This window comes from Onychostoma macrolepis, chromosome 05, assembly GCF_012432095.1.
Source record: "Onychostoma macrolepis isolate SWU-2019 chromosome 05, ASM1243209v1, whole genome shotgun sequence".
Classification (NCBI taxonomy): domain Eukaryota; kingdom Metazoa; phylum Chordata; class Actinopteri; order Cypriniformes; family Cyprinidae; genus Onychostoma; species Onychostoma macrolepis.
This window is the reverse complement of record NC_081159.1, coordinates 36,199,325-36,215,440: the sequence shown is the minus strand read 5'-3', so window position 1 is coordinate 36,215,440 and position 16,116 is coordinate 36,199,325. Positions and strand designations below refer to the sequence as shown.

General features: G+C 37.0%; 1 protein-coding gene across 3 annotated transcripts in view; it reads left to right on the top strand.

Annotated features, from left to right (window-relative positions):
- LOC131540270 (astrotactin-2-like) overlaps positions 1-16,116 on the top strand; it is a 588,347-nt gene that overhangs the window by 153,310 nt on the left and 418,921 nt on the right. For all 3 annotated transcript variants that reach the window (XM_058774886.1, XM_058774887.1, XM_058774885.1), the window contains exon 3: positions 6,584-6,983. In XM_058774886.1, the coding sequence (XP_058630869.1) occupies positions 6,584-6,983 (400 nt within the window). The remainder of the gene's footprint in view (positions 1-6,583; positions 6,984-16,116) is intronic.

Genomic DNA, 16,116 nt, shown 5'->3' with positions numbered 1-16,116 from the left:
TTCCTTTTTAATTTTTAAATGTGTTGTTACCGTAAACTTGCCTGCATTACGGCTAAGGGAATTAAATCACTTCATTAACTATGAACTTGATTTCTGCAAGTAGTGAACTTGAGGCTTTAACGCTCACTTAGTTTTTCCCTCCCTATTGTCCGATGTGTGTAATGAGGTCACGTCTGTTGGACTGATGTCCATGTCTCTGGGGTGCTGTGCGTTCCGGACGACTCTCACTAACTCTTTGCTAATACCCGGCTGTAAGTCCAAGGGACAGCCAAATTGCTGGACAAATCTGCCCTTTATGCAGCGCCAGAGCCAAGAGGAGCAGACAGACAGATAGAGAGAAGGGTGGAGGGGAAAGTGGACAGATCGACTGGACATATTGTGCTCTGTGTGTGTTGAGAGGGGGTGGACGCACAGCCTGAGTCAGTTTTAAAGGCCACGGTGACACCCGCGTGGAATATTCTTACTCAATTTTCTCAGGCTAAATGTAATCAGGTCAGAGTAACAAACTGGAATCTAGAATCTTCTTTCAGTCTAAGCGGACTTATCTGTATGAGCTTAAGGTTTAATTTAAAATTTCGTTTGAATTTCACATCAAGCCGGATAAAAAGGATTGAAATTGATATCAGGTTTGATTATAAACAATGATGCTGCATCAAATATGGACCTTTCAAACAGTTTAATCAAAGAACAGCTCACCGAGTCAGCATTTCAGGTTTTGGTACAGAGTTGTTTTTCTTCTGGTCTTTGAAGGCCATAATTGGACAAAACTTTCACTGGGGTTCTCTTCTCACTCTCTCCCTTCAGATCTGTCAGTCTAAAAGCTGATGTCTCTTTCAAAACCCAAGGAAAAACAGCCTCTATGGTCAAATAAATGTCTCCCCTGAGAGGGAATGAAAAAGAAAGGAAACAGAGACAAAAAGGAGACAGGCGGGGTGAGCCTAGGACTGAAGTGGGAGGAGGCAGCTGGCACAACACATGGCACTTAAACATCATACTGTGCAAAGAGACGGCAGCATGCAGCTTTCGGCGCAGGCGTCCAGTCCGACTCTAATAAGCCCGCTCACATGTCAGAGCCGCCCAGAGGTCCCTGTGGGTAACAGAACTTCCCACATCCCAACACCTAGAACAGATGCTGGAGGGTCTGCATCTATCTTTCTGTCCTTAGCTCTGTTCCAAATCGTAGTGCAGCTGCTTTCTGTTGCAGTAACCTAATCGAAATGGAACCTCTTCCCTTCCAGACATTAAAAAAATAATAAATAAAAAATCTAGCTGGTTATAGCTAGCCTCCCTGTCTGATCAGTTCACAACTGTCCAAAAATGGCAGATTGGCTTCGGATTCGCTTTTACAGGGAGGAAAGTGTTTTTTTGTTGTTGTTTTTTTTTTTAAATGCTCTAAATAGAAAGCAAATCCCTGCACCACACTTTTCACTCAACGTGCACAGAAGACTCAAACATAGTCCCTTTCAAGGTTCTCTCATATGTGTAAGCCTCCGGGCATATGTTTTGTGCATGCAAGGCAAAAGTCCTGTCTACATGAATAGGGGAATATCACAATCTCAAAAACTACTTGCCAAACTCTTTTCTTTTTTTTTCTTTTGTATAACTGGGCCGCCTATCTTGGCCAGGACACTCCTGTAAAAGAGATTTTTAATCTCAGTGAGGTTCTCTCCTGGTTAAATAAAGGCTTAATAATAATAATAATAATAATAATAATAATAATAATAATAATAATAATAATAACAACAACATTTTGAATCATCAATAAAATCATGAACTTCTGCTTAAATGCTGTTGCTTACAATTGAATAGCTTAATTTTTTTTCAGGTGGTTCCTACCAATGTGCTGTTGCAATCATGGGTCTCAGATTTCGATTGAATCTAGAGTACCTAAAAGCACCTTTTTTTTATTAGAAGTTTGCAGCAGTGCATTCTGGGATTGCCCTCTGCTCAAAGCATGCAGCTTACTCTTGCATACTCTTGTGTGTGTGCATCGTATTATAAACTTACAAGATGTGTCCTTTTACTTATGCGGCATGTGTTTTTTATGCCTGTGTCTGTGTACGTTCCATGTGATTTTTGCCAGAGAGATAAATGTAGTCTGTGCCTCTGATGTTGACGTCGACTTTGCCAGCTTTGGGAGTTGTTTTCCTGGGCGCAGATGGTAGGAACAGAGTGAAGCAGGTGCTGGGTGAGGTTCGTCTGTGTTGTGTTGTTTTTTATCCCAGAGTTTGTCCTAAAGGCATGGCTTCTTCTGCTGTGATCACCTGGTGAACAGACGACGGGGATGATTTTCACTGGCCGTCCATGTTGCTGGAGGTGTGATTTAGTTTATCTGCCCTGCTGTGAGACACTTTACTCTGGTAAATGTCTCATCATTAGAATGTAATGAGAACTAGATTTAGGGAGTGTTGCTTGCTACTGCCACAAGGCTAATGTGTCTAAATGGTTTTCAGTATGTCAATATATGTTTTCTAATTTGTTTTGAATTATTATTTTGTTGCTCCTCTGGGTGGTTGCTAGAGTGTTGTGAAGAGGTTTTTGAGCACCTCCATTATTCACCAGGCAGAAAATTGTTTTGTACACCTGACTTTGGAGGCTGGGTTTAAAAGGATGTTTTAAAATATATAGTGCATTTGAACTGCAAGAGATTAATATTATAATAAAATGCCTACATGCTGTTCATGTGCATGTATTTTTCATCTGAGTATTTTTATCTGAGTTCTCCCAAGACTGTGCTTTGATTGTTTGAGCTGCAGGTTGTGTATTGTGCATCTCTGTAATGGAACGCCTTCAAAAGTTATTACTAATATGCCAGATGGTCTCAGAAGTCTGTCGTGCATTATGGTTTTGTTTATTCTTCATTATCTTTTAAACAGAATATTACTGGATGTCTGGAGACCTCTTGTTGCCTGGCCAGATGTTTTCTTGGGTGATGGCATGTTTGGCGCATGGATTTAAAACCAAAAACAAATAACAATAATAATAATAAAAAAACACCACTTACCGTGTACTGATGTTTGAACATATTCATCTTCCTTGAAAAAAAAATGCCGTGGTGGTATAGCATGGTGCAGTTACTGTATGGTGATACCATGGTTCTTAATGATTACCATATGTCATGGTTTTTCATAGTACTCCAATGTACTTCAAAGAATAATAATTAAAAAAAAAAGGTGTTTACATGCCATGGTACAATGTCCAAAAGTCATGCCAATTTATCTGTGATATTAAGCAATACAATTGCCCATTTTCTATTGTTCTGCCATTATCAAAAAAATAAAAAAATAAAAATAAAATGTAGAAACCATTTTTTTTCCTGCACAGCTTGACTTTTTTTTTTATCTGGTGTAACGTTTCCATTTTCATTCATAACATTTGCCAACCAGCCCCATTGTTTTCAAGTTTAAGACAACAGACAGTGTGCACAGAGACTCCCAGGAGTATTTGAAAGTTTAAAGAATGGCTTAGCCTCTCTCATTTTTCTGCATTTAACTTTAAGGGAAGTTTACTTTCAGTAGCTGAGCTCCTGCTGGAGATTAATGAACACATTTGGTCGGGGCTGCATTGTTCCCATCGAAAATGCCCATCTACAGCGCTATGATTTATGGACAGCCGGCAGTGCATGAGCTGTAATTTGAGAGGGGTTTGTTTTTCCTCATGAAGATGGAATTTTAAAATTCCGAGATTAATAACACCACTCTAGTCATTTTATATAGTACTGCAGGGAAAAATACAGAGGGTAGACAGGAGCAGAAGGTACAGAGCACAAATTTTAGCCTTTGGGTGCCATGTGCAATAGCTGTGATACTAGTGTGTGTGTTCAGAGATTTTTAGTCATTGATGTCACTTCCTGCACTAATTGTGACATTGTAATGAATCTGTGAGTAATTTCTGCATGAAATGTGCAGGCGAGTATTATATCAAAATATTTTATCATCAGTTGCTGAATTTTCGTCTTGAGTAGGTCAGCTTCTGATCCTCATTTTCTTCCTCTGCTCTGATGTGATGTGAAGCTCACATAGTTGAATTAATGCAGTGCACATTCTTATAGGAAAGAAAAATCACAAATGAGATCTCTATGATATCTTAATTTTTTTTTTTTTTTTTTTAAATGAGAATAATGGAGCGCAAATGGAGATTTTTTTTTTTTTTTTTTCTGAAGGCTCTAGCTTCCTAGATGTTTCTCATGAGAAAAAAAGGTGAGGTCTTAGATGTGTTTCCTTTAGAGTTTCTGAAGATCTCAGTGTCTCAAAATGAGCTCTCAGAGGGATTTTCTTTCCACCAGGACAAGAAACAAATAAACCTCAAAAGCCAGTTTTGGGCCCTGGGCCATTGGACGGGCCCTGATACCCCCATCGGGGTGTTTGTGATGTCATGGGTCTGGTTTGTAATGTATGAGACATGTGTGTATATATATATATATATATATATATATATATATATATATATAAACAGCATCCTCTGAGCAATAACATTTTGCTGTATATACAATTCCATGTCACACTGACTTTTGAGAGGAACTCTCATGAAAATACATGGCGCAGAACAGAATGCATTATCACTTAGTATTCATTTCATTGTTTCAAATGATGTTTCATGTTTCGGGTAATTAAAAATATTACGCTGTTCACTTTATCTGTAAGCTCAGTACTACTCTTTTAACACAACTGCAGATTTAAGAGTATTACACACAAACGGCTCAAGAGAGAGGATATCTTTGATGTCCCTGACACGCCATGAAATGAGACAAACCATGCAGCAATGAATCTTCAGCTGTTTTATGTGTATTGCACCTTTAGGCCAGACACTCAAGCTGGAAAAGTAACAAGCAAAGCTCAGTGGCTCCTTACAAGACAGTGAAACAAGAGCAGCGTTTGAAGTCTGTGGCCATGCATCATGTATTACTGTAGCTTACCAAATACATTCTTAATTATGTGCAACTTGCTTACCTATCAAGAAAGACTTAGCAACGCTAAAGCATGACAGTTCAATTGATGGCCAACGGCAACTACTAATCAGGCTAGTGCAGCTCCTATTTACAAACATGGGGAAATACCAACACCTCCGAATTTGTTTGCTAACTTTCACAAGTCAAATCACTATAAAATCTGACAAAATTAGATGAATGAATATCAGGTTGGTCTAAGTAATGCCAACATATATTCTAGAGTAAGGACTAGCATGAAAATCAACAATTTGATCAATCAGGACATTGTCACAGATCAACATCCTTGTTCTGGGTGTCCAATCCTGCTCTTGAAGGGTCACTGTCCTGCCAAATCCTAATTAAACAACCAGCTAATCAAGGTCTACAGGATTAATAAAAATACTTCCAGGCAAGTGTGTTTGTGCAGCTTGTTGCTAAACTCTACAGGACAGTGGTCCTTCAGTAGTAGGTTTGGACACCCCTCTTCTTATCTGTGGGTGCACAGTCCTGCTCCCGGTGGACCAACGTCCTGTTGAGTTTAGCTCCAACCTGCACTAACACACCTGTATAGAAATTTCCAGCACTCATCAAGACATGGTGTAGGACATTGACCTTTAGGAACAGGAATGGGCACCCCTCTCCAAGTAGAACTGGGTTCCTGAATATTTTAGCTCTAACCAACTCCAGCAAACTTGCCTAGAAGGTTCTAGTGAGTTTTTAGACAAGACATTAGGCTTGTTCAAGATGCATCGGCGCGCTGCGAGAGCAATTCAAAAAAATAAAGGGTCGTCTGCTCTCCATTCGCTCTCGCGGTACTTTAGTGTCATACACCGATCGGTCCGATGCATCTTGAACAAACCTAGCAAGACAGAGATTCAGGTGTGTTGAAATAGTGTTGGAGCTAAACTCTGCAGAATAGTGACCCTACAGGAACAAGTTTGGAAAGCTGGCATGGGACTTCAACAACATTCTTGTCAACCTATCTCTGCCCTCTGATTTCAGAGGTAATTAATGTTTAGGGTTTGGGTTAATTTAGGGTTAGGACAGCAGTGTTGTTCCAGGTCCAAAAATATATGTTGATTTAGGAGCACCTGCTTTATGGGAAATCCTGGTGACCACTAGTTTATTTCTAACCCTATTAAAACACACCTGAACCAGCAAATGAATGTCTTCGTGATTTCTAGAAACTTCCTGGCAAGTGTGTTGGGGCTGGTTGGAGACAAACTCTAGGGCCCGGTTTCACAGACGGGGCTTAACTTAAGCCAGGATTAGGCCTTAGTTAAACTAAGATGTTTAAGCAGCTTTTATAAAAATGCCTTAGAAGAAAACGTTACAGATGTGCATTTTAAGACAGAACAATGGCACTGACATATTATAAGATATGTCAGAGCAAGATATTTTCAGTTGAGGCAGCTCATACATGCATTTTAGTCTGGGACTAGCCTTAAAGCTTATCTTTGAAACTGGAGGTAGGAGTCCTCTAGGAGCAGGATTAGTCACCCCTGTCCTACAGCCTCATGGAATGCTCCCATCAGTTTTCAGATTGGTGTCTCCTCACAGTGTCTTGAGCAGTTAGTTCATGGTTATAATTTTAGAATAGTTAATGGTGGGAAAAGTTGAAATTCTGATGTTTCTCTCTCGTCCTTTCTCTTCCAGGGTGGTCTGATTGCTCTTCTGTTACTTATCCTACTCTTCACGCTGGTACTCTACACCCGTCAGCGCTGGTGCAGGCGTCGTCGTGCCCCTCAGAAGAGTGCAAGCACTGAGGCCACACATGAGATTCACTACATCCCCTCTGTTCTTTTGGGCCCTCCGCAGAGCAGGGACAGCTTCCGTGGGCCTAGACCCCTCCAGCACAGCTCCGTCATTGGTATGCCTATCCGTGAGACACCCATCCTAGACGACTGCGACTGTGAAGAGGATGAGCAGCCTGGACATCTGCTAGATGGGAAAGCACATCTAGAAGATGACTTGTGCAGCCAGGGGACCCACAGTGTGGATAGCCTTGGGAAAGGGATGGGAGAAGTCAACCACAAACACAGTTTGGATAACAGAGGTGAGAGCTTCATTATTACGGTGGCACTGTCTGTTTTCTATAAGTTCCAAAAGGTATATTTATGAGAAAAAATGTGGAGAGTTGAGATGTTTAGATCTGATCCTGTAGACATTTTAGTTGATTGTTGATCTATCCCTAAGTGGGAGAAGGGTCAGGTTGTGTCTGACCCTTCCTTGTCCCATGACCTTGAATGATTTGTCAGGAAGAGGTTTCTGGAATGACATTAAGATTTTAAGGTTAGGCTTAGGAATTGGGTTTGGGAGTACCTGGATTTGGGACTTTTCATTTATTCGATTTTAAAGCTATGAGAAGTATCACGCTCAAGGTTATGTAGTGAGTTGTTCCATTCTTTCCTCATCCTCACAGCTAAAGTTTTCTCTCTGCAGACCAGAAACTGAGTTAACCAATAAGCATAAGCAGTCCCTTTCTCAAAACTGTCCTGTGTACATTAAATCAAAGTTCATATTATCTTCAGAGTGCTGGTAAAGTGCTTTCTCCATTGTTAGAGCATGCTAATGATAGCCGTGTTGGATTTTTTTCCCCCTATCATCTCTTTCAAGTGACACTGATGTGGCACATTTGAGCATATCTGGGGAGTTGATGTGAAGTCACCTGCCAACCATAGGCTAATTATAGCCATTGACCTGAATTCATTGTAAGACATAGACTGAGAGAACCAGGCAGGAAAGAGAGAGCCATTGACTCTTAGTTGATGAGTTGGTTAGGTTTCCGTCCCAGGAGAGAACAGTCAAGGCCAATGTGTCCGATTACAAGACGTATATTCAATATGGACTTAACGAGTTCTGTCTTTGGTTTTGAATTGTGCTTTCCAAATCTATAGTTTGTTTGTTCGTTCATTTAATAATAGATTAATATTGTTTTATCCATCTATTCTGTGTTCAGTAAGTACAGCATGCCACATTTGATAGTAAGCCTGCAGTGATATTTTATGGTAAAGCAAAACATGTCTTTATTACTGTAAAACAAAACATTATTTGTCGTTTATACATTTCTGCTTCCGAGAATTATACCCAGTTTGAGTTGTTTAACAACATAGATTAAATGTGTTTTGCATTTTATTTAGTCATTAGTTGTGATTACTGTCTTGATGCACTGTAATTCACAGCAGAGAGTCCTCAGTGTCAATGGAAGAAAAAAAAAAAAAAAAACACCTTAGTACTGAGGCCTGATTAAAGCTGATGAGGGTGCTTGAATCATCAAATCTGGCCTCATATTAAGTAGATCACAAATGGTAGAAAGGTCACATTGATGGAGTAACGCCTTCAACTCTACATTGGTTTCATTTAAGTATGAAATGAGATTTTCTTGTAAATTTTAAACAGTTAAATGTTAAATATTCTCCATTTATCAATGGGTGACCTCAGCGACTGGTGAATTAATCAATCCTAAGATAGAAGAGATGTAGAAATATGATAATGTGATATTTAAGGAGGGTCTGAAATTGTTATTTCTGTTTCTGTAACCCTGTATGGTAGCTGGTAAATTGCTACAATGAAGTAATTTTAATTAGTTAATACAACATCCATTATGAATGAATGAGTGAATAAATGAATGAATAAATAAATCACAATGAAAATAAGTATTATATTTAAGATAATACAAGCTGATCCCCCACCATTTGTTGGTAAAAAATACATTTGCAGGATTTTTTTTTTTTTTTTTTTTTTTATGATGTTGTTTATCTAATGTTTACTGTATTATTTTAGTGTCATGTCTGTTACCCTAAGGGTGTTTTTGTCTTTGTGCTGTCTGTACATGTTTATTAGCCAGTTCTTTGAAAGGCCATTATTGATGAACTTTAATTAGGCTATATTATTTTAATTAACCACCTGTATTGTTTTAATGGTTATCCATTTATTGTAAGGTACAAAACAGATTTTAATTGTTAAAATACATTATTACATTAACATACCCAATATCCAATACACAGGTGCCTTCTTATAATTCCTGAAACGTTGCAAATTTCTGGCAGCCAAAGCTGGCAGTTTTTCACTGTAAATTGAGCAGGATTTGTCTTACAGTGTGTGTTGTTTTGTACATGTCTCTAATTGCCCACGGATACACCTGGATTTAAGTGGAGGACAATCATTGTATTTGTATTTTTGCATTAATGCATGGTCTATAATGTAATGTTTTGGATAAGATCTGTTGTTTACTTTATTTAAGTGTGCAGCACAATTTAATTGGCTCTTGCAGTCTGGAGCCTGTGGCGCTGATATTGGCGCGTGTCTGTGGATGAAGGATGAGGATCCATCTGAGTGATGTTGACAAACAGAAGGAGGTAGAGGCTGAATAAATAATGAAGCACATTTTCCTGGCGTCAGGCCCACACTTGCTCCAGGACTTCCATATCGGATCCAGCTCTCCAGCTTTCATTATTATTCCAATTAATTCAGAGTAATATACAGGTGGGGACCTTTGTGACAAATGTGTCCCTAAATCTGGAAAAATAAACCAGATCAACAAATCACTGGGGAGCATTTTTTTTTTTTTTTTGGACGGATAGCACAGTAATTTGCCCTTTGTAAAGGATCCTCTAATTTTTAACATCACATAAATAGTGAAAATGTTGAACAAAATGTGTTTGAATGTGCATTTGCAGAATAATTCAAATCTTAACAATACATTTATAAAATGGTAGATAATACTCTTATGACTAAAACACGTAAGTATACATCTAAGTTCACTTTCACAAGATTTACCAATACCTTTTTATATAATAATTATGTTTTAAATAAACTTTTGTTGTGTTTTAAAAACATGTTGACTAACTAAAGCACACATTTTGTATTATAATTTTAACAGTGATGTTAACTTTAAATGTAATATTGAATAACACATTATTATTATTATTTTTAACTTCATCATACACATAACATGCAAGTTTCAATAGAAATTGTATTAAAATTATATTTTAGTTTTCAATAAATGCTTAGTTAGTTAAATATTAGTACATTCAGCAGTACTTTAGCCATATTTTGAAGACATTAGAATTATGGCATCCCATATATAGATGTATTTACTGTATGTCCCACTATAGCACTTTTTCATTTAACCACACTGTCTGAAAACATTTAGTTCACACTTAAGTATATTATTTGTCTAAGTTGTGCTTAAAAGTATGCTAAAGTGTACTTTTTCACAAGGGATATAAAACAGATTAATGTCTAAAAGCCTATTGCACTTTTAGAAAATATATAAAGGCAGATTTTTAACTTTGAGGTTTAGATTTGAACAATCCTTACAACGCTAAATATTACATTTTGGCATAAAACCCTTCTGTATATGCTGCAACACCCACTATACTGTACCCAGTTTTTTATATTTTCTTGTAATATGGAACAACAGCTAGCGGTGGTCTGTTTGTGTTTTGTTGGCCCCTCATGAGAGTGACAATATTTCTGCTTTCATAAAGCCTTCCTTCAGTTAATCACTGCACATGAATTATTGTCTACTGAACAATTAATGGACATGCCGTACTAGTGTAATGCGGTCAGCTCAGTCAGAGAGGGGGCTTCTCTCTGCGGACAGAGCAGAGTCATTCTGCTTTTCACAGCTTCACTTCTGCATAATTGATTATGTGGGATATGAGTCTGTCCAGGGAGTTTGATCCCGGAATAATCAAGCTTCAATGTCAGTCATTTCATGGCTGGAGAGGAAGTGGTGAGGAAGCAGTGATTCTGATTGTCGCTTACATCTGCATTCATACATTTTCAATTAATTCATATACACTTTAACTTAATTTTAGTTGCCAATAAACAATTCTGATTGTCGCTTACAGCTGCATTCATACATTTTCAATTCATTCATATACACTTTAACATAATTTTAGTTGCCAATAAACTGAATTGTTTTGGATTGTAAACAGTTCAGGGACCAGTTTTATGAAAAACGACCCAGTGGTGAGTGAAATAACAGCAAATAATAGAGAAAATATAGGAGCTGTGATGGGAAAATGTAATCATGTTCTCTCTGCTCCAAAACCTCCTGCTGGCATTTACTGTATTTTAAGGCTGTCTATCCAAGATAGTGGGTACTTATATTTCAGATCCTTCTCTAGAAAATAACCTCAATTCCATTCATTATTCTTAGTTTAATTAAAAATGCTTTTTATCAGTAATATTACAAAATAGTTTGGTATTGACATTCATTCATTCATTCACATCAGTGTGGATTGGTTGTCCACAGATTTAGCCATTCCAAAAAAATTCAATAAAAACAAAACAGGTACAACCAAGAACCTTTTGACAAGTCATGTAAATCTTTTACCCAGCTGAATAAATGACGGCTGTCTTCTTGTTCTCCTGCTCGACTCTATGGTCTGCAGGCTGGCCTGTTAAATTAAGTGTTCCTGAACGCCGCGATGGGTCGTCAACCTCTCACTGCGCATGAGGCAAAGACCACAGTTACCATCAAATCATATTTACCGTTCATCAAAGAGAGAGAGCACCACTGACAACATTGAGATGAAGATGTGCTCAGAGTGTGTGTGTGTGTGCTTTACCTGAAAAAAACAATGACTAAACGAATGCATGTCTTGATCTTGGAAATGTTTTGCTTCATGAAAGCAAACACAGTGTCCTCTGGGGGATGGGGGTGGGTGGTGCTTACCACTTAATAAAAAATATGTCCTCATAACATTTGCTAACTTTCCCATTAAGTTAAAAATGTTATTTTTTGAATGTTCTCTAAATGCTTAAAATATATTATTATTATTATTTTTTATTTTTTTTAATGGTAAAGTAACATTCCATATTATCATTTTGCAAACATAAAGGCCCCAATATACTTTAAAATAAGTTTGTTTTCATTCTTCGTTTGGGGGCAAAAAGAAGTTCGATAAGGCTGAGCGACGCTATACTGTTTTTGAACATTCCAACACCCCCGCGCTGCTGGAGGCGGGGTGTAGATTAAATGTTAACAACTACCCTAAACACAACAACGACGCAATGAAGTTGTATCTACCTCTTTTATTAAACTGGATAAACTGTTAAACTGTTTTTATATTGCATGTGTTGTCATAATTTCATGAAAACAAAGGTTTATTATTGTATGTTCTTTGGCATTTAATTTATTGTGCACCTTTTAAATTTGCTTATTGAAAGAACAACAACAACAGCAGCAGCAGTATGGTGTAACATTTATTTGAAACGCATGTATTTGGTACTTGCTACCTTATATCTTTACTCTTTCGTTTCATTCTTTGCATGGCTTGGAATACTTGCATCTGATGTTTCTCTACGTCGCTTTTTGCATAACTCCGGGTCGTCCACAGCAAGCTTCGTTGCAATTTCTTTCTAGGAATTAAATGCTTTCTCTGAATCTTTAAAGTCTCTCTGCGAGCGATCAAACAGGTGTGGATATATCTGTGGCAGCTCAGCTATTCGACACAGTGTATTTATGTTGCTAGGGACTTGGAGATGTTGTTCTCCTGCCTGACCTCCATTGAATGAGAAAGGAACCAGGGAAAAAAATATTTATTGTCAAAGAAGGTGGAGTTCCAGAACACACCCACCGATTGTGTAATCGCGATGGACCAATGGTAGCTCAAAGGTGTTTAGGAGCCAAAACGAACACCCCCAGAAAGTTTGCTTTGGTGAGCTGTTTCAAACTGCCGAAACGAACTCAAAACGAACTTCGTTTCGGCCTGATTTTGTTCGAAATGACGTCATATCAGTTCATTCTTCGATTTAGTTTAAAGTATATCGGGGCCTTTAGGGTTAGGGTTTATTATACATTTTACATCTTAACATTATATTTATGTAATAGTTATGGTCCATTCATTACCTGTTAACAACTTCTTGGGCATAGACTTGAAAATACAGTTTCTGTATTTTAAGAACTGTATTTTAAACTGCCATAAATCCTGAATGCTTTGGAGTGTAGACCTAAGTTTGGTCTTTTAGAGAAAAAATAAAAATAAAAATAAGAAGTTTAAATGTATTATATATATATATATATATATATATATATATATATATATATATAAATTATATTAAATAAAATCATAAAATAAATAATCTGAAATATATTTTGTTTGGGTGCAGTGCCAAATATTTCCACTAGATGAAATTCTAATGGATGAAAACATTTTTGACCATGAGTCAAGTGTGACTATTATATTATTTTTCAAATCATATCCATGATTTGAAGTTCAAGGTCCCGGTATGGAACAAGCTGGGGGTAGATTTTCGACAGAAATGGCAACAAATATAAACAAGAAATGCCAACAAATATAAACAAGTCAGATACAGTCAGATATACAGAAATGCGCTTAACCCTCTAATGTTGTTCGGGTTGTTTTTTATTTTTTATTTTTTTATTTTTTTAATGGTTGACCATCTGAATGGTTAAAAAAAACTAAAAAACATACTGAACAACATCAGAGGGTTAAGCGTGTTTCTGTATATCTGACTGTATGTCGCTCTTGTTTATATTTGTTGGCATTTCTGTTGGAAATCTACCCCTGCCTTTAGCTTGTTCCAAACCGAGACCTTGAACTTCCTTTAAGGATCAGAACTCTGCCTGGGGTCTTTAATACAGAGTCGCCCAGCAGAAGGAACCCCCTGCCGGTGTTGCTCTAAATCCTCTGAGACTGGCGACACGGGCAGGGTGCACCGCTGGACGGATCCGATAGCAGACGTCCTGCTTGAAAATACTGGCCTTGTTTCAGGGTTCAGTAGCCGTTCACAGTGACAGCATCAGATATGTGTTAACCGCTGTGAGAAGGGACCAGCGGAGAGGAGAGCTGATATGAGACCTCTGGTTTTTCTGAGAGGAAGTGATGGCCTTTGCTCTCACCCTCATTCTGGTCAGACAGATACTCATGTCCTGTGTGTTTGTGTGTGAGTTTTGCTGTGTTGTTCTGCAGGTAGGGCTGTTAGGGGCTTTGTAAGCTCTGGATGTGCTCAGGGTGTCAAACACAAAAACACACCTCACTTTTATTAGACAGAGACGTGAGGGCTTTCGCACACATATACCAGCAAACACTGATACCCGTATGAACACTGTTTTTCAGATATGAGGTGTTAAAACTTTTTTTTCCTTGTTTTCCAGAAAAAAAGGAATTTATATGATAAGCAAAAATGTGTAATACTTCAAGGCTTCTTTTTTAGAGAATATATAATAAATATAAGTGTGCTTTATGTCACTGGCAGGTTTTTATTTAATTTATTTGGAGCATATATGTGAAAAATAAGAAAAATAATCTGCCTTAATCGAAGCCAAAAAAAAAAAAAGGTTTTGGTAAATCATAACTGACATTAATAGTCTAATTGTGACAGAAAATGTAAAAGTTATGAGAGAAAAATCAAACTCTTCCATAAAAAAATCAATATAAAAAGTCAGATAAAATGTTAATGTTATAAAGTCAGTTACTGTATAGCATAAAGTCAGAATTATGAGATAAAAAGCCATAGTTGTGACAAGTCAAAATTAAGAGATAAAAAGTTGAAAGGATGGCATAAAATGATAAATTATGAGATAATATGTCATAGTTTTGGCAAAAAAGTTGAAATTCAGAGATAAAAAAAAAGTCAGTTATGAAAAAAGTAATAATTATGAGATAAAGTCAGTTATGAAAAAAAGTCAGAATTATGAGATAAACATTTAGTTATGACAAAAAGTCAAAATTATGAGATCATTGTTATAAGTCATTGTTATGGAAAGTCGAAGTTATGAAATAATTATTTTTGACTTATGTCATTATTATGTTTTATTTATTTATTTATTTTATTTATTTATTTATTTTTTAGTTAGTTTTTTTTTTTTTTTTTTGCATTCCTACCATATATTCAGACAAAATGTCTGAAATCCTTTTAGACCTAATGACTTGTTACTCAGATGTCTCTCATTTTGGAGTCCAAGTTAAGCCTCAACTAAGTTGCTTACAGGCCTTGAGTCATTTGTTTGTTTGTGTGTGTGTGTGCGTGTGTGTGTGTGTACAGGTTTATATATCCTGGTGGGGACATAAACCTGAATACACACAGACTCATGGGGACTCGTGTCACGGTGGGGACCTGAACTGAGGTCAAATCAGATGCATTCTGTTGCACTGCCATCACTGTAAACTATTAGTGTGTTTCTCTTGCTGTCACTTTTATGAGTGAGAACCATATGGCAGGCTGGGACTAGTTGTGTGAATATATATTTGCAAGAGAATATATTATAAAAATGCTAATATCACCATTGGTCTATTGATGCAGGCATTTATTTATTTACTTACTTACCTGACTCAAGCCTGATGGGACCTCTAGTGCATTCATATTGGACAGCAAGCCAATTTTTATCTTTATCCCAGAATGCTTTCTTTTATCTGACATATGGACTTGTGAATGAAAACTGTCTTTGGTTGTGGCTGGTGTGAGGCTGATAATTGTTCTCAGCCGGAGTGTTTGGTTAATGCTGCGAACGCTAAGAAGCACTCAGAAATGGATCATCTTCACATGCAGAGAATGATCTATTTGGTAATGTTTGTTAGTCTGTTGTCTAAGCAATAAGAGCTGGGCATTGTAAACGTATAGTTGGGCATAATCGATCAGCATGGCAGTATGTTTGCTGCACTGTAAAAAATGACCGTGAATTTAACGGTAAAAGACTGTAAAAATGCTACAGATTTCAGTACTTCAATAGGTTGGTATATTATACATTACATACATTATATCAGTTAATGAAATTATGTTTTTTAAATGTAAATTTAAATTAAAATCATAAAACCTAAAATGTTGCTTCCGTATTTTACCACAGCTGCCATTTTTTACAGTTTTTTTTTTTTAATGTGTGTTTAAGTTCTAGGTTTGACTAAAGAAGTGATTTAGTTTAATAATAACTAGAGCAAAACAAAATTTGACATTTTCTTACAATTTGTGTGGTGCTTGCTTGATTTGTCATCCACCATACATACACTATAATTCTGATTCCTTAAAAAAAACAAAAACAAAACATAGTAGCTTCTAGGCACTTGACTTGAATTGTGAAGTTTGTTCTGTTCTGTTTCAAGCAAGTTTTCAAAGTTAAATGGTTCAGAAATACAAGGTTTCAAATGTGGAGAGGATGAAGTATTAAAATAAAAGCTCATTATGAGTAAAAGGTTTTTTATTACAGCTTGTAGATC